Below are 18532 nucleotides of genomic sequence, written 5' to 3' on the forward strand. Positions count from 1 at the left end.
TGGATTTTTAAAAAATCCTATTAATTCAATTCCTTTACTATCAGCATATTTGCAAGTTGTTTTCCACCAGTCTTCATATCACTTGTATTACTTAGAGAAAGTGTATTCTTATGAGTAGAATTCTGGTACGAAGACTACTTTTTCTTCCATTTTCAGGCCCAATTTCAAGTGAACACTCTCCAAAACGCTCGGACATCAGTGGACTTCTTTCTACAACACAGCTTTCCTACTTTTTACTGTCCTCAATATTACATTTTTAATAGTACTGGGTATGCTTCACCCCGAGTAGCATGTCATTTTGAAAAGGTTTATAATTTACTCTCTCTATAGGTTTCTATCCTGTAATAAAGGTGCATCGGAATTTGCTGACGTCTTTGAGATTTTTTGCTCCTGGAAGACTTCCAGCCCCTGAGAAGCGCCGCACGATGGCTGTCCCATATATCCATGCATCCTGAGAGCACGGGGCTTCCCCACGAGTGTTTGTGTACGGAGCATCTCTACCGAAAAGCAACTCTGCTTCCCCCCGTTCCTATATTGACGAGAACGCTGTCGCCTCCGCGTTTGGGGGCTTTCATTGAAACCCTTTTATGCCACGTGGATCCCAAGCACCGGCCGCGCTCCGGGAGGCCCGCCGCCCTGCCGCACGCCACCGCAGCACGCGCCAAACCAGACGCGACCCCCCCGAGCACAACGCACCCCACCGAAGCCCCGCCGCCGCGCGGGGCGAGCACAGCCCAGCGGCCCCTCCCCGAGCGCCACGGCCCCGCTCCCCGCAGCTGCGGCGGGGACGCCACGGCCCCCCCCCCCGCCCCGGGGACGCCACGCCACGCCCCGGGGACGCCACGCCCCCCCCCCGCCCCGGGGACGCCACGCCACGCCCCGGGGATGCCACGCCCCCCACCCGCCCGCCACGCCACGCCCCGCCACGCCACGCCCCGGGGACACCTCCCCCTCCCGGACCCTCCCGCAGCTGCAGCGACGGGCGGGTCCCGCTGTCTTTGCCCACGCGCCTGCACCGGAGGCCAGCCCCGCCCCCGCGCCCCGGCGCTTGCCGCCGGACGGCCGCCGGGCGGAAGGAAGCACGGGCGCGTCCGAGCGCTGCTTCCGGCGTGATGACGCGCGGGCGGAAGATGCCGGCGGCCGGCGACGCGGAAGCGGCTGCGGAGCCGCGTAAGGGGCGGGCGCGTTCTCGCTCGCGGCGGGCCGCGGCCATGGGCGCGCGGGGCCCGTGCGGTCGGCCCCGGTAGCCGGCCCCGGCGCGAGCCTGCGGGCGGGCGCTCGGCGGGGCCCGCGCGGTTGACCGGCGGCCTCGGCCCCGCGCCATGAGCGGCCGGAGGCGGGCGGCGGGGGGCGCGGCGGGGGGCGGCCCGCCGCCCGCCCCACACAGCCCCGGCCAGCGGGCGGCTGGAGCGGGGGCGGCCCCCTGCGCTCGGCGGGGAGCGGCTGCGGCGGGCGGCGCCCAGCGGTGCCGGGTAGGACGCGGGGCGCCGGGCAGGTGAGGCCTGGGCGGCCCGGCGGGGCCGGCCCTGTGCTGCGCAGAGCCTGGGCCGCGCCGTCCCGGGGGAGCGGCGCTGGGAGCGGTCGGGGCGAGGTGCGCGGCTCTCGTCCCGGGCCCCGTCCCACGGACGGGTGGTGCGCGGCAGGGCTCGGTGGCGAAGGGACAGTGACATCTGGGAAAGAAAGGCGTGTGGCAGGTGGGAGGCGTTAACCTGGAGCTAGAAACGCGTTGTACGCGTGTAGGCGTATAGCGTTATTAATTATTTTAGGGTGTATAGTTATTAATGCTGTCAGTTTTGGGGTGACCGGCCTGGGCAGCAATGGTAAGAATCGTCTAGACCGTGAATGTGGCCACTGCAAAGCAACCCATAATTTTTTGAGAGGGTTATGTATCAATTTAAGGTAAACTGTCACTGAAAATTTACTGTACGGGTGCATTCTAAGCCTTCGGAGTACTTGCTAGAACGGATTGTAGAAGGTCCCGTCTTAACTAAATAAATCATATTCAAAGAAACCAAAGATCAGAATTGATTGCGTTAAGCAATAATCCTGCTGCAATGGGAGGTCTCACGGAGCACGTGGCGAGTTTGTAAAAGTCCTCTTGCTGGACTGAAATTTGTTTTATTGGGCTATCCGTTAATCCTCAGGGCTCTGAGCGGTACTGCCCCTTGAGAAGAGCAAGTGTTCGCTCGGGCACTGACTTCAGCGTGGGTTGCGTTTGAGGAACTGGCACAGATTAGCCTTAGTAAGAAATGAAACTGGCTTGCCGAGGAGATCAGTTTGAAAATAGCTTGGGTGTTGTGTTACCTTACCAAACTTCTGGATTTTGTTCCTGCTTTTGAATACGTTAAGCGCCCTCTGAATCCTCAGAATATAACATAACTATTAAAATGCTGTCGTTTTCTTAAAACCGTGTGCTTTTGCTCTTCCCTGAGAGGTACTCTTCGTGTGTTTCTTCCATTCTTCAAAGTCAGGATAATTTTCAAGTGTGGATGACAGAACCAGCCAGCCTTTCAGCGGGTGCAGAACAGGCACAGAAAAAAGAGAGTGTTGCCATACCCTTGGTGAAGCATGAAATGGAAGTTGTGGCTCCTTGTGACGAACTTGGCTCAGCAAATGCAGCTGCTGACCAGAAAGAGCAATCTACATCGGAAATAAGAAAAGACGACGTATACAGAAGTACTGGGAGACCTGAGAAGGCAGATATGATTCAATCACTTCTGACAGATCAGGATGCAGCTAGAAAGTGTGAACTGTATTTGCCTGTGTCTAATAATTGTTCAGCAGTGGAGTCATCTGAAGACAGGCAAGGATTTGTTTTTTTTTTAAATATATCAACAGCTTTTCTGTAGAAAGGGAGGCGTACATTCAGTTCATGAAAGTGAATTTCCTGGCAAAATTTCATATATGTTTGTGTTTTAGTGAAGTAGGTCTAAATGTCAAATCTTAAACTTTGAAGGCCACCTTCGCCCTTTAGATAAATTATTATTATAGTTTAATAGTGGTGGTCTTTCGCTCTATCGAAGGGAATAACTGATGTGACATGAAGCTCTTAAGGGTAGCGTGCAGAGCATGGGAAAGTAAGAGTTGAAGGCAGATAGTCTTCTGCTAGCTTGGGTTTAACTGTGGATGCTTTGTTAGCTGCAGTGCTGACAATCATGGAAGGCTTTTTTTAATCCTAATATTTAAGCTTTTTGTTTGTTTTCTGTAAAGCTTGTGCTATAAGCTGAAGTAAAAATTCAGTTGTGTGATTCCTGTTTGGCAGTAGAAGTCTTTACAAGAATATTTGGAGGAAGAAATAAATATGAATGTTTTTTTTAAAAAAAAATTCCAGACTTCTGAAAAGTAAATTAATGCACATTAAGAGTGACTTTATATTGTTGAAGAATTCATTAATAAAGTAAGAGAAGAAAGTGATTTCTAATTAATCCTCTTTCTATAGGTAGCCAGTGAACTGTTTTAGACAACATCCAAAAATCTACAAGAAGTGCTGACTTAGTGGAAAAGTCACTAAAATAAGTACATGTTTTCAAGGATGCTTTTAAATTCTTATTTCGTGCTTAAATTACTCTGTGATTTGAGCATAACCTAATATGAGGGGGTTTTAATATTAACACATTTATCATTAATACACAGATTCATATAAATATGTATGACATGTATTCTGTATGTTGGCAAAAGTGTGGTACGTAAGGATCTCTATCCTTCTGGATTTTTAAATTAATTGCTATGTAGCATACTAATTTTAGTTGACCTAATATGTCTTTAGGTGAATTATTAATAGTAATGGGTTTAATCTGACGTAAAAAAATTTAAATATTCATCTCTTCGTGATAATAAATGGAAGACTTTAAGCATTGGTTTTGCTTTTGTATGATATCCTCAATACTGGGAGTTCTAGTCCTGCAAATTTATTAGTATAAAACTGTTTATATTTTGCCCAAAATCCTTTCCTTTCTCTCCAGCTTGGTTTTGCTTGCTGTCATCTTAACTTGTTGGGGTTTATTTTTTTTGGTGGTGTGGGGCTTTTTTGTTTGTTTTTAAAATTGCAAAGCCCAGGATACCCTAAGTAAAACCTGACATCCTGGGGGTTTTTTTTTTTGGTCTTGGTATCTTTGATTCAGCAGAATCTGATTTACTAGTTCAGCAATTTAAATGTTTACACACAACACTCTACACTTTTTTTCTTTTGTAAATGCATGTTTTCATTTAATTGTTTTTCCACCTGTTGTTTTCACTCTATGGTTAGACATTAATGTGAAGGTTAGTAGGGAAAGGCTTTAGTTTCCACATTCTTGTTTCCACAAATTTACTTAATGGTTTCTATGCTAGAACAATGTTAAGATCTGCTTTCAACTCTGAAATGAGTGACTGTGCGTATAGATTGCATCTTTCAGCTACCTTGATTTCAAAACAACTCTGTTAAACTGCAGTACTTTGTTTACAATGGTTGTTAATCTCTCAGGTTCTGAATCTATGGGTCCTATTTCATCAACTCCTAGAAAGAAGATGGGGTAATATCTGTGGAAGGAACACTTCTTTTTTTGAGTGACTTCACTAGTTTACTAAGCTGAGAACTTTCTCTCTTTGTGCATTGTAACCGAAATGTATTTGAGGATGTATCCCAAAGAAAGGCTTCCCCCTGCCCTGCCACCTCCCGTGGGATCCCTTGTAGAAACGGGTTTGTTCATGCTCATAGGGGGAATTTGTTGTTTTGTTTTAAATACTTTGGTTATAGATAAGCTAGGCTAGAGATCACTGCTGTCGGATGCCAAGTTGTTTGGATTTTTTGTTTTCCACAGTATTTTCAAGGTTAAGTATTCTTGAAGTTCTTCGCAAACCTTAATGGACCTTAATCTCTGTTAAGAAGTAAGATTATGCATGGAAATTAGGGTTTGTCCAGTGCCACACTGTGACAAGGATAAGGACTTTAGGTAATTATTTCTATGATTTTTCTTCTCAGCAGGTAGTACTCCTTACGGAATAGTGTGTTTAATATCTACTGCATCTATTGTTTCTCTTTTCATTAATCTTTATGTAATATTGTTATGAATCAGATTTCAAGCAGCTATTTGAGCACCTAGGAAACCTAGTTGGAAGGTTAAAGGTTTGAAATTTGAGTAAAACTGAACAGTAGTTTAATATGACTGCACAGTAGGTGACAGTTTACAGGTATATATTTGTCTTTAAATTTTTTTTGTTGTTGTTCTTAAGGGAAATACATGCAAATGGGTTAGAAATGTTACTTTTTTTAGGTAAGCTGGTTTGGATATAAAGAAAAAGAAATAACAAAGACATAAGTCACCAGTGTATTTTTTCAAGTTTAATTACCAGCTGGCTGCATTAAACCTTTTCTCGGTCTTCCTAACTGCTTGTCCTCTCCGAGTAGCGTAAGATGGGGCAGGGTCACTGCCTTAATTTCTTTTCTGGTCTTTTGCAAGCATGCTGTGGTTTGGGCTGCTAATAGTACAGTTTTTTTCTGCACATGTACTTTCTGCAAAATACAAACAAAAAATAATAATAATAAAAAAGTCGATGTAACCTCTTTAGTGGTAAGCCTAAATGATTTATGAGTAAGTTTGGTGATATATGGGGTTTTTTTGAAGTATTTTAGCTGTGAAATTGTTTTTTTTAAAGTTTATTTGCTAGATGTATTTGTATGACAAATGCCACCCAGAGTCATATTTAAAGGAATGTGCAATTTATTGCCTGTTTCTTGGATGCTGCATGAACCTCTATTCCCAATGGTAATGTTCACACCCTACCTTTGAGATCTCTTCTTGAAAATGCTAGGCTATACATAGAAACAGTATCCTTCTAGGCCATCATTTCCTCCTTCATGGTTATAACTTGATGTCAGAATGTCTGTATACAGGTTCAGATGGAGACATTTGACTCTTAAGACTGTACCTCGACCAAAAAGCCTGTATCATTCAAGGAAGAAATGTGTGTCTGGATTTCAGTTGGCCTGTAGGCTGCAGTTTGGATCACGCTTAGAATTTTGTTTCCTTTGAGTTTGTAACATTCAAACCCGCTGCAGATGGCTGGCTACTTTTCATCATGATACTCTGTGGTGCATTCTGCTCATCTATGAGGCAGGTTGCTCAGCTCCAGCGGAGCGTAGATACAAAGCTGGTGGTGAATCATGTGTTCTTAGTTGCGTGCGTAGGTTGTAGCATCCATATGCTCAGCAAATAGGCATTTTGGCTTGTGCCTTTTGCAAATTTATCCTGTAAAATTTACAAATACAAAGGGACCTTAGTTCTGTAGTCTTCATACAACCAGCAGAAGAGAAATAGAGGCAGTTATTTGTTACCAACATAAGTGTCATAGATAAGGGAGGGGAACAGCTGAGAGGTTATTTAAACTTTTTTCTTTCCCTGAGAACTCGTGTTGTTTTATGAAAATGTGTAAGATGGAAAGGAAATAGACTTAAAAAATAATTGGAAAAAGTCTTAAGTACTTCTTAAATACTTGCCTGTGGTTGTAAACTGGGGAATTACTGTAAGATTTGTGCTGTTACATGAAGCATGTGTTGGTTTTTATTGCAGTGAGGAGGACATGTATCGCGATGCAGAAGAAATAGAGCGAGATAAGATACTGCGTAGTGAGACAAGCTCTTCAGGTACATTAGAACTTTGTGTGACATTTCAAATACAGTATCACAATTCATTGTAGCACTAGTTTGTGATGATTTGACACCCTCGTTTCCAAGGATCTCTGTGCACAGATGTCTCTGTGTACAATAGAAGTTACTTATCATGACGGAGTACATTGTGCAGGTTAATTCATGAAAAGATAGATCTTATATAAAACCGGTTGCTCTTAATAGCTTTTTTCCCCCATGTTTCTATAGTTGCTTTACAAGAGAACGCAAATCCTTTGGAAAAACAGTCATGTAGCCTGTTACAAGACTTACGCTGATTTATACTGATCTATAGTCATTATAGTAGCATCTGTTGCTGGGATCCCTTGATAACTTTAGTGCTATCAGATTTCAAACAAAGGCTGTTGGGATTCCAACAGAAAACTGTAATTCTTCTTTCTGTTATGGTTTCTGACTTACTCGGAAAGATCCATCATCTTTATCCTTTATAGTCTGGCTGCTGAAAGAAGAGAAACTTGTCAGATATTTTTCTGATTGCTAAGAAAATGAAGAATACTAATTCCTACTCTTTGCCAATTAATATTGTGCAGAAAAGAGGATGTCGATTTTGTTGGATTACGTAATTATTTGTCTTCACTTGTCATTTTCAGAGCAAGCTTTTTCCTCCCCGCCCCCCCCTCTGATACTAGTAATTACTTAGTAGCTGTAGGTTGTGCTGCCAGTCTCCTTTGGCACCAATGTTATTTTAAAGTGATAGAGTGTATTTAACAATTCGATGCTTTTTCTATGTTGTTCTGTTTCACGTGTTCCGTCTAATGTTACGTATTCTGACAGAATATAAACTAAGTGTTGCACCTGAAATGGATGTCATGGAGTATTGCAGCAAAGAATGGAGAGGAAACACACCAGTAGCAAAAAGGATGAGAAAGGTATCAGTTCTGTGTTTGTTGAATTTTGTTGGGCTTTTTGTTTTCATTTGTATGTTTAGTGGGTGATTTCCTATGGGAACGCTCTTTAAAGCAGGAAATGCAATGGCAGTGGTTTCCAGTATCTGGTCTTAGAAGTGGCTGACAACTGGAAGATGGTTTTGTTTTGTACTCGTTCAAAATGTGTTTTTTAGTAAGGCTGCTTGTTGATAGTGTAGCCTTTTGATTAATACTATTCTTCAGTGCAGTTTTCAATTGAAGTTTTAAATATGGTTTATTGCCATAAAATGGTAATTTTGGGGGTTGTTGAAATGTAAGAACGGATAACCATACTTGGTAGCAGAAGGCAAATAACTGAAGGTGGTGAATTGCATGGTTTTTAAGATGGGGAGCTTTAATGAATAGGCTCAGTTTTTCTTAAATTCTTCCTGAATTCTTATTTTTTGTAGGTTTTGGACTAGTTTTATTAATTAATCTTGAGCTAGAATGGCAGAAAGTAAAGTGTAAGGTTGGTTGGGCTTTTTCAGTTTTAGGTTTGGTTTTTTTTCAATACAGCTTAAAAAGTTAGTGGTATGTATGAGTAAATTTAAAAAAATACTTTCCATAAATCAGAAGATATGTGTGTCACCTTCAAGAGGTTAAGTAAGAGAAATACAGATGCACAGGCACTGGGTCTTGCTAGCTTAGTTGAAGAGATGTGCTGAGCTTCAGGAGTTACAATTCAACATTGCTGCTCTGCTGAAAGTGTAGGTATGGGAACAGCAGGGAGGGGACAGATGTGCTGAGGCATGTGTCAGGAAACCTCAGTGTGAACTCAAATTTTCCCCGAGGCAGAAACTAGACATGCTATGTATTGGGTAAATAGTGTGAACTGTTGCTGAAACTTCTTGTAAGCATGATATATTTTTAGATTTATATTCTTGGGTGTGCATGTTTATATGTTTAGATTTTTTTGAAACTGAGTTAGCTACACACATTTCAATGATAGTTGTGCTCTGTCATCAAGTAAATACCACAACCAGTTATCTACTTGATTTCTTTGGTTTCTTGTTTGTTATTCAGTAGAACTAAGGAAGTTTTTTTTCACAGCATAATTTGTGACGTAAAAGCATTTGAACTCCCAAAATGGGCAGTTTTTGAACTAGTTTAAGTCCTTTAGAACTCCCCCCTCCCATTTTTCTTTTTTAAATACAATTACCATTTGGATGCTGATATGTCAGTGTCTTTTACAATACCAATGCATGACCTTAAAATGTTTTATTAATGCTTTGATGTTGTTTGGATGTTGTGTTTTTCTAGGGATATGAAGCAGTTGCGCAGAAGTTTGCATCTATAAGGAGAGTACGAGGTGATAACTATTGTGCTTTCAGAGCAACTCTTTTCCAGGCACTAAGCCAAGCTACCCAGTTACCAAGCTGGCTGCAGAGTGAGGATTTTACTATGGTATGTGTCAAGGTTTGATCTTCTGACAGTAGAAGAATCTTGATTCTAACCTATTTGAATATTTTTATGTTTTCCTTTCTCTGTTATGCTATATATGCTCACTTCTCAATATCCCTTGAACTGAAAAGTGATGGTGCTCAATTTTGTTGTTCAATTAGAGTGATTCTTTCGACTTGGAATTGGGTCCAGATCTCCTTAATTTCTGGTTTATAATGTGTGAAAGGTACTGTAGTGCTGATTGTAATATAACTTGTCTGTCTTCATCTTAGAATCGTAGAATTATTTAGGTTGGAAAAGACCTTTGAGGTCATCAAGTCCAACCATTAACCCAGGATTGCCAAGTCCGTCACTAAACCATGTCCCTAAGCACCGCATCTACGCATTTTTGTAAACACCTTCAGGGATGGTGATTCCACCATCTCCCTGGGCAGCCTGTTCCAGTGCTTAACCACTCTTTCAGTGCAGAGCTTTTTCCTACTATCCAAACTAAACCTCCCCTGGTGCAGCTTGAGGCCATTTGCTCTCATCCTATCACTTGTTATCTGGGAGAAGAGACTGACACCCACCTGTCTACAACCTCCTTTCAGGTAGTTGTAGAGAGCAATAAGATCCCCCTTGAGTCTTCTCCTCTCCAGAGTAAACAACCCCGGTTCCCTCAACCACTCTGTATAGGACTTCTACTCCAGACCCTTCTCCAGCCTCCTTGCCCTTCTCTGGACACACTGCGGCATCTCTTCATCCCTCATGAAATGAGGGAGCCAAAACTGAACACAGTATTTAAGGTGCAGCCTCACTGGTGCCGAGTACAGGGGGATGATCCCTTCCCTTGTCCTGCTGGTGAAACTATTTTGGATACATTCCAGGATGCTGTTGACCTTCTTGGCCATCTGGGCATGCTGCCAGGCTCATGCTCAGTTGGTTTTCAGCCAGCACATCCAGGGCCTTTTCCCCCAGGGAGCTTTCCAGCTGCTCTTCCCCAAGCCTGTAGTGTTGTGTGGGATTCATGTGACCCAGGTGCAGGACTCGGCACTTCTTGCTGAACCTCATACAATTGGCCTTGGCCTATCAGTCCAGCCTGTCCAGACCCCTCTGCAGAGCTTCCTGCCCTCCACCAGAATAACACTCCTCCCTAACTTGGTGTTGTCTGTAGACTTACTGAGGTGCACTCAGTTCCCTTGTCCAGGTTGTTGATAACAGGACTGGCCTCGATACGGAGCCTGGGGAACACCACTTGTGACCAGCCGTCAGCAGGTTGTAACTGTTTACTACCACTCTTTGGACTTGGCCATCCAGCCAGCTTTTACCCAATGTAGAGTACACCCATCTAAACCATGAGCAGTCTCCTTCTCCAGGAGAATGCTGTAGGAGATGATGTCAAAGGCTTTACTAAGGTCCAGGTAGACAGCATCCACAGCCTTTCCCTCACCCACTAGATGGGTCATCTTGTAGATCAGGTTTGTTGAGCAGGACCTGCCTTTTATAAACCAGTGCTGGCTGGGCCCAGTCCCCTGATTGTTCTGTATGTGTTGTGTGATGGCGCTCAGGATGATTGCTCCATAACCTTCCCCATCACCAAGGTTAGACTAACAGTCCTGTACTTCCCCAGATCCTCCTTCCTGCCCTTCTTTTAGTTGGGCATCACACTGGCTAACCTCCAGTCTTCTGGGACCTCCCTGGTTATCCAGGACTGTTGATAAATGATGGAGAGCGGCTTGGTGAGCCGCTCCACCAGCTCCCTCAGTACCCTTGGGTGGATCCCATCCGGACCCATAGATTTGTGTGAGTCTAAGTGGAGCAGCAGGTCACTAACAGTTTCGTCCTGGACTGTGGGGACTTTGCTTTGCTGCTCCTCGTCCCTGTCTTCCAGCTCAGGGGGGTGGGTACCTTGAAGGTAACTGGTCTTACTATTAAAGACTGAGGCAAAGAAGGCATTAAGCACCCCAGCCTTTTCCTTATCCTTTGTGGCAATATTCCCCCCTGCATCCAATAAAGAGTACAGATTATCCTTGGCCCTCCTTTTGTTTCTAACATATTTATAAAAATATTTTTTGTTATCTTGCTTTCTTGGTTTCTTCTTACTGCATGTAATATGGCAGTAAAAGGTTTCCCACAAAACAGCTGGTAATAACAAAAAATATAGACAAGCTGTTCTAAGCACATTTGGGAAAAAAACCCCAGCTTTTCAAAATTGTTGTATGTATTCTTGTGTGTCATGTATGGTTTCTCTAGAAAGTGGTTTAACAAATTGGATGCTGTGGGCTTTTTGGAATGTATTACCTGTGTCTTAAATGTTACTTAAAGTAAGCCTAAGAGCAACGTCAACCTGACAGAAAGAACAGTTCTTATGGGGCATTGATGGGTAAGTAAACAACATGTCTTCATAAGAAGTAGAAGAATATTCCAGAAATGGTCTTGTGTCAACAAAGTCCATTTGGTGATATCTGTGAACGTGGAAGAAGCTGCCTATACAAAAGTGGCCCACTCCAGCGGGGAGTAAGGTTCAGGTTGTGCAGGTTGCTGCTGGAAATGTAAATGATGGGTGTTTGATGCAGACTCTGTGTAGGCTATCAGTCGAGGTAGGTCACACTGCTCTGACTGTCTTTCTGTATAACTTCAGAGGCTATCTTAAAATTTCTTATTGTGGTCACTGTCATTAAGTGAAATTCTATTCACAAGTTTTTGTAATTACTGATAAAAGACTTTGCTTGAAATAGTTCTTACTGCTGCAGCATATTGTAAAAAAAATTTCTTTTTTATAAAAAAAATTCTGCCAGCTGGCAGCCATCTCCACATTATCAAACTGTAGAACATAGTTTCCTAGTGCTCCTTTAAAGAATGTGCAAACTTTTTAAAATGGTGTTCTTCACAGTTTTTAATGATGTTCACCTGTTTTTCTTCCTATGGATTGACAGAGGAAAACATGTCGTATGGTAATGAACGTTTTTTTGAAAAAGGTGTACAACTATAAAATGAACTAATTGAAATGATAAACTGTTAATGCATCAAAGCAAAGGCATGTTAAAAGAAATGTGTGTGGTGACAGCTAGCAAGTACAACTTGTAATGAAGATTTATTTTTTTTCTTTAATTAGAACATTGTTTACGTGCACATTTCTAGTTGTGGAAGTTATTGGTATATAATCTTTGATTATTTAGTTCTATATGTCCAGTTAACATAGGATGCCAGGCTGGTGTGAAGGTCTGTGTATATCTGACAAATACTTGGTTGCAATTAAAGAGAACATATCACTGGTTTGGAGTCCTGATAAAATGAAAACTGACTGGTAATGGCTGACGGTTTATGTGTTGCTGTAGCCAAAAATTTAATTCATTGAGAGACAAAAGTTGTTTTTCCAGTTCTAGCAGTAAAATGGGTTAATAAATGAGGGTAAAAATCTGGGCATGCAACTGCCAACATGTCCTTCAAGAGAAGTGTAAAAGCTCTTAACTGATCAAGTGTAGCATGTGAGTAGTAAAAGAGGCAGTTCTGAGGCTGCAGTATGATATGATGCATCAACTAATCCCAAGGTTGTTTTCTTCTTTATAAGAAAACCTGTCTAGTAGTGCTGTAATTATGTTTCCTCAAAAAAACAAACCCCACAGTTTGTGTCTTCTGGACAAAGTAGTTTGCACTCCACCAAGACTTCTAGATTATCTGGTGGATGTCATCACATCTTTAACCTTTTCTTCTGTTGGTTCAGGGACACTTTCAAACACAGTCATTGTCATCTGCTGCTGGCTTATTTTAATTAAAAAAAAAAAGTGAGAGTTACTTGGAGTGATTAATTTTTCCAGTGCTTGTGTATTAGTTAGATCTGGAATTCATAATAGCCCAGTATTCTGACTGTTACCTGGCAAGTATTATAAAGAGCCGGTTGTGTCCAGTTATGTTCATCTTACTATGACATCTGTTCATATAAGGGATTGCTTTAAGGTGTGAAATGATTTAAAAAAAAATAAAATTAATAAAATACTAATCTGGAAGTTAGTGAGTTTTCCTGTCAAGATTTTTGACTTAAGCTGCCTTTTCTTCTCTCAACTTCCAGCTTCCTGAAAACTTGCTGAGCAAATATGACTGGATCAAGCAGTGGCAGCTGAAACATAAACTGGGCAGGAAGATGGGAGAAATAAGTGATGAAATTAAAGAATATTTAATACTTCTAAGGGAAAAGGTTGGAAAAGTATTTGTTTATTCTTGGTTGCTTGCAAAGAAGGAAAATGACAGACTCTTGGATATGATGAATTTAGCATAAGGATGCTTTCACTAGTGAAAGTCACTTTTCTGTATGTATACTGCAGAAAAATCAAGGCAAGAATGCCTGTTCAGACCTGTGGCAGTTTTCACTTGCATTAGCCTGATGCTGGAATTAATTTTTAACCAGCTCAGCAGAAAACTGCTACAGGTTTCTGTGAAGAAATTAATGTAACAGAGTAACATTTTGCCCTATTATTTCTTGTATTTATTTGAAGGAGTGATGTATGCTGTGCATAAATGCCGTTGCTACCTTGAAGAGGTCACAGAAAGAAAACCAATACAGAATAATGCAGAAGCAATTTCAAAGGAGTAGTTTCTGTTCAACGTTTATATGTTTTTGTTCTAGGTTAATGTAACAGGAAAGTCATTGTGCCCCTTTAGTTTGTACTATATAACCTAGCCCCTTCCTCCCATGAAACTCTGGAACCTATTTAAAATCTCTTCAGTTGTTTCTTTCTTACTGTGTATGCGTATTCTCTTTTTTTTGAAGGCTTTTAAGAATATTTTAAAGGCTGCATTCAAGCAGTTTGAGGGCTGACATGAAATAATCATTCAGAGTAAGTGAAATGTAAAGAATATGAAGGATAGAAGATTTATGATACAGGAAACAAAATTTTATTACCTTCTTGCTTATTGTCCCATGACAATGTTTTTTTTTCCACCTTGCAACATTTTCAGCATCCTCTTCTTTTGCTTTGCTTAAGGACTAATTTAAGCGAAATCAGACTAACTCACCTTGACCTTGATAGAACTACAGCTGTGGAAAAATTCTTGATTGTTTTTAAAAAGACACAAAACCCTTCATAAATTAAATTCCGAGTGCCTGTGCTGAACGTCTGACAATTCACAAGTGGCTTTTTGCAGCTCTTGCATGATGATGGCTGTTGATACATGTTGTATGTTTTATTTTTTTATAGTGGAAGAGTATAAGTGAAATCAAGGGTCCTTTTGAGAAACAAGAAGCTTGTGATAAATTGTTTAAAAATGAAGAGGAAGAGTATAGTCTCTATGAAGCGCTGAAATTTTTGATGCTTAACACTGCCATCAAATTATACAATGATGATAAAGATGGAAGGAGAGTTCCTGTCTTCGCATGGTTGCTGTTTGCACGAGATACGTCTAGCAACCCTTGTCAGTTAATGCATAATCACTTGAATCATGTTGGTCACAGTGGAGGCCTCGAACAAGTAAGGAGCGATCATTCTTAGAGTGTTATTTTCCTGTTTTGGAGATTTTTGGTTTCAAGTGATTTAAGAAATCACCCAGCTTTTGTTGGTCTGGCTAAATTTAATGGTGTAGTGTCTGGTCTTTTATTGGGAAAAATATGGGAGAACCGCTTGCTTATGTAAGAGTCTAAAGCTTCCTCTTAAACATCAGTTTTTGTCTGGCAGCTGACACTTGGGTAGCATTCTTTGGTAGTATGGCCTTGTGATAATGGTAACATTTGGTTTAGTCTCTTAATTATTAGCTTTTAAAAAAATAAAAGCTAATACTCAAATTATGCAGAGAAGGTCATGTATAGTACATATACTTGGTGAATTCTGGTAAACTAATAGTAATTACTGCCTTATACGTTGCAGAAATGGTATATGTATTACAAAAAAGCCCCAAAACAAAACATAGTAGTTAATGAGCTGAATAGTCCAAAAGGTTTTAGAAACATCCATTTAAAAAAAAAAAATAATCCCATTGAATGTGAAGTGTGGTACTGCGTTGAATTCACTACTTACTTCCATGTTTCTGTAATTATTACGTTTTGTTTCTGTTTATTGGCTTAAAAATCCTACAACTGTTGTATAGATGAGGCAGGTTGCTTTTACTGTTAATTAGATGATTCACTGATGACTTTTTTGCTGCCCAGTTTAGTCAATAAGTAATGTTGCTTATTTTTGTGCTGACTAGATTTATTTATTTCATTTATATTCTTTGTAAATTGTTACTTAGAAGAGGATAGGCTTGCCACTGTAGTAGACAAGATAGATTTTCTAGGTTCTTTCTCTGAATTCCTTCTGATATCAATGGGCTTTGTAAAGGCTTTCTGTCTTTTTTTTTTCTTTTTTTTTTTTTTTTTTCTTTGGTTTTGTTTTGGCTAGAGAGCTTGGAGTTCCCCCTAATGGGGAAAGGATCATTGCTTGAAACCCATTCTTGTCTGGTTTAGTGATGTAACAGGATGAATACAGCTACAAGAGAATGTCATTCCTACCTGTTTGTGGCAGTAGGGAAGTGGGATTCTCTGTATAAAGTAGCTTTTCTTTAGGACTGGTTTAGTTTCTTTTTGTTGGGTCCGAAGAGCTTCATGTTGAAGGCATGGTATCTTAGAGGTATATGATTGAGATACTGAACTAGAGATGCTCGTGTATATGCCTTTTCACTTTTTTCTTTCAAAAATTGCTTCTGATAGGTATTTAGTATTTTTATGAGAAAAATCTTACAAAAGGTATGTTTAATTTTGCACGTTGCATTTCTGCTTTTTTTCCAATGTAGGTGGAAATGTTTCTCCTTGCTTATGCTCTGCAGTATACCATCCAAGTGTATCGACTGTATAAGTATAGTACTGATGAATTCATCACACTTTATCCCAATGACCCAGAGGAGGACTGGCCTGTAGTGACTCTCATAACTGAAGATGACAGACACTATAATATTCCAGTCAGAATGTGCCAAGAGACTACGCTGTAAACAACTGATCTTAGCAGACAAACCTCTGCTGCTTGTTGAAGTTTCCAGTGCTATTTTGAAACAGGATGATGATGAAAGAAGCATTATTGACTCTACAACAACTTGAAATCCATGGTTTAGAGCTTAAAGAGTAAGAGTTTTGTAAGTATGGCTTCTGTTGCCCATTAAAAAAAAAAAACAAAACCACAACAAAACCTTCTGCAATCTTTTCTTTGAAAGGCCTGCTCTGAATAGGAATGCAAAACCTGTAGATCTACTTGATTTAAAACAGGTGAGGCTCTGTGGTAAGGCATGAGCTGGCCTTCTGCTTCTTGAAATAACAAGATAATGAGTTGAAATTTCTGGAGAAGTAAGCTGGCAGTGTCCTGACTTATTTGTGGTGCTGCTTGGAAGCAATTTGTACAAATTTTGGGTCTCAGGAAGCAATGTAATTCTCTTGTGGTTGGAATCTAATGCCTGCCATGGTTTATGCCATGAGAGATGTTACTGAAAGTTTTCCAGTGCTTTGGGGTTTTTTCCCCAACATGAGTATCTCGTATTTGGAAACCAGTTGTCTGTTCTACTGAAGCTGAAGAGCTCTTTCCCTTTCAACCCCTTGAGAGGATTATGGCAAAGAGACTTGATAATAAGTGAGTATAAAACTTGTTAGTTAGTAGGTCACAAATTCAAAACAGCACAGAATTGCTTCTTTGGTTGTGATAGCCAAGCTGAGCTAACCACGTGCCCATTAACTCCCATGTCTGTTCATACTGCTGTACCTGTAACCTTAATCCTCGCTGGTAGTTGCTGTGAAGAACATCAGGATTTTAATTTGTCTAGGGAGTGCAGTAGATGGAAGTAAACTTCTGGTGCAGCTCTTCCACACTTGGGAGGAATATGTGGGAGGTCCTGTTTCTTCTGAGTATTTTTCATTATGCTTTAAATTGAAGGAATACTGAATATATCGGATGCTGGGAGTGCTGAGACATACCCCCCAAAATAACTAAATAGTAAACCCTTTACCTTTTAGCTTGAAGTGGAAGTATGCCCTACAGATGAGTGAAAGTTTATTTAAATGAAATGCTGGTGCTACACAGATCACTTGGCTTCTCTTAGAAGCCCCTCTTGTATAAAAGGGATAAGATGATAAGGCTACTCTTCATTCAGATATTCTAGAGGAAATTGCATGCAAAGCTTCTGGCATGCCAAACTTCAAATTCTGGTTTGTTCTACTTAAAGTCAATTTTTAAACTTTTGTTGTGAAAGGTAATTACACAAAGAGAATGTGTGTTCACTGTGTTCTAAAATGTGTCTTAGACACGCCTTAATGAGGTCTATCATGTACTCAGTGTTATATTTATCATGTTGTCTTTGGCTTTTAAAACAACTAGATTGATCTGTTACTGAAAATTTCTCAGAGCTACAACGGAATAAAAATAAACCAATTAATCTGGCAATATTGTGTTTCTTGTTTTATGTCCTGTTTTCTCTCTAGCTTTATTTTTTTGAGTATTTTTGACATCCTTGTTCAAGTTATTTCTTGAAAGCTGCAAAGCATAGTAATTATGTAAAACAAGCTGGATTGCACAGACGGGGAAAAAAAAAAAAAATCCCTGAATTACTGTTCTCCAAGTAGTGCTGAGGGGGAAAGAAAAATAAATTAACTTTTGCAACTCATTGAACTCTGATAGAAAAAAATATAGTTATGAATTAAATAATCAAAATTATTGAAATCCTGATGTATTCTGATTGCAATGTATTGTTGAGATTAAAACTTTACATCTCTTTGAAAAAGACGTCTTTGTCATACATCCAGAGCCACTGCTGTGAATGTACAACAGAAGCCTCTAAAGCAGGGGCTTTTTAGGGGCTGTGCTGACAGCCGTGAGGTGTATAAACAATTCACAGAATTGACTTGTATGGTGAGCTGAGCAGTGCGGGACTGAGCACAGGGTGCCTGAGTCACGTATTGTTCCTGCAGAAGTTGAGTGACAGTAGAAAATCTGATGTTGTTTTGTGTTCTCTGTTTTAGACATAAGCAATGAGTCTGCACTGTGGTGTGCGGTATATTGATTTAACTTAAATTTTAAATATAAAGTTGACAGCTGATGGTTTTTAATCTAGACTTACACAATGAATAAATACTGCTTTTCTGTTGGGTCTCCACTCCCCCATATGCTACTGAATAAACTGAGAGTCAGTAAATTATATGGAAGTGAGGGATGGAAAAAGTAGAGGAATAGAGAACAAATAATTTATGCCCCTCCCCCGATGTCCATGAGTCTTACATGTCAAGAAATTTAAAATAGCTGCTGTGCTTCAAGATCAGTGTACTAAAGGAAGCAGAGGCTTTACTCAGCGCCTGGCACACTGTTTGGTACAGTCCTGATTTTTAATACGTTTTTTAAAAATAATATGTGAGCTCTTAGGGGTTAGTAGAGATGATGAAAGTTCACTCTGTTGCAGTTAGCGTGCTTTTTGTGCAAAAGATACTTCATCTGTGTTGAGTCCCTTTTTTTTTTTAAAAAAAAAAAAAATCCCTACTTGGACATCCTTGTTAGGCCTGACTTATGCCCCCTGTGTGCTTTTGGAGAAGGAGGTTTGTGTTCATTGTGTTCTTCAGAACCATTTTAGCGTGCTTTCAGGT

General features: G+C 40.7%; 1 protein-coding gene across 3 annotated transcripts; it reads left to right on the forward strand.

Annotated features, from left to right (window-relative positions):
- The first annotated feature begins 1061 nt into the window (after nucleotides 1-1061).
- Nucleotides 1062-17342, forward strand: OTULIN (OTU deubiquitinase with linear linkage specificity). 3 transcript variants are annotated; one of them, XM_040586622.1, is made up of 8 exons: nucleotides 1062-1170; nucleotides 2472-2803; nucleotides 6549-6622; nucleotides 7439-7533; nucleotides 8830-8973; nucleotides 13019-13144; nucleotides 14145-14414; nucleotides 15712-17342. In XM_040586622.1, the coding sequence occupies exons 2-8, from the start codon at nucleotides 2490-2492 to the stop codon at nucleotides 15904-15906; spliced, it is 1218 nt and encodes a 405-aa protein (XP_040442556.1). In that variant the 5' UTR covers nucleotides 1062-1170; nucleotides 2472-2489; the 3' UTR covers nucleotides 15907-17342. The 3 variants fall into 3 exon arrangements, with proteins under 3 accessions (XP_040442556.1, XP_040442555.1, XP_040442557.1); XM_040586621.1 differs by lacking the exon at nucleotides 1062-1170 and adding an exon at nucleotides 1210-1495 and having other exon boundaries at nucleotides 2468-2803; XM_040586623.1 differs by lacking the exon at nucleotides 1062-1170 and adding an exon at nucleotides 4800-4931 and having other exon boundaries at nucleotides 2695-2803.
- Nucleotides 17343-18532: the final 1190 nt, after the last annotated feature.

The sequence above is a fragment of the Falco naumanni genome, chromosome 3 (assembly GCF_017639655.2).
Source record: "Falco naumanni isolate bFalNau1 chromosome 3, bFalNau1.pat, whole genome shotgun sequence".
Classification (NCBI taxonomy): Eukaryota; Metazoa; Chordata; class Aves; order Falconiformes; family Falconidae; genus Falco; species Falco naumanni.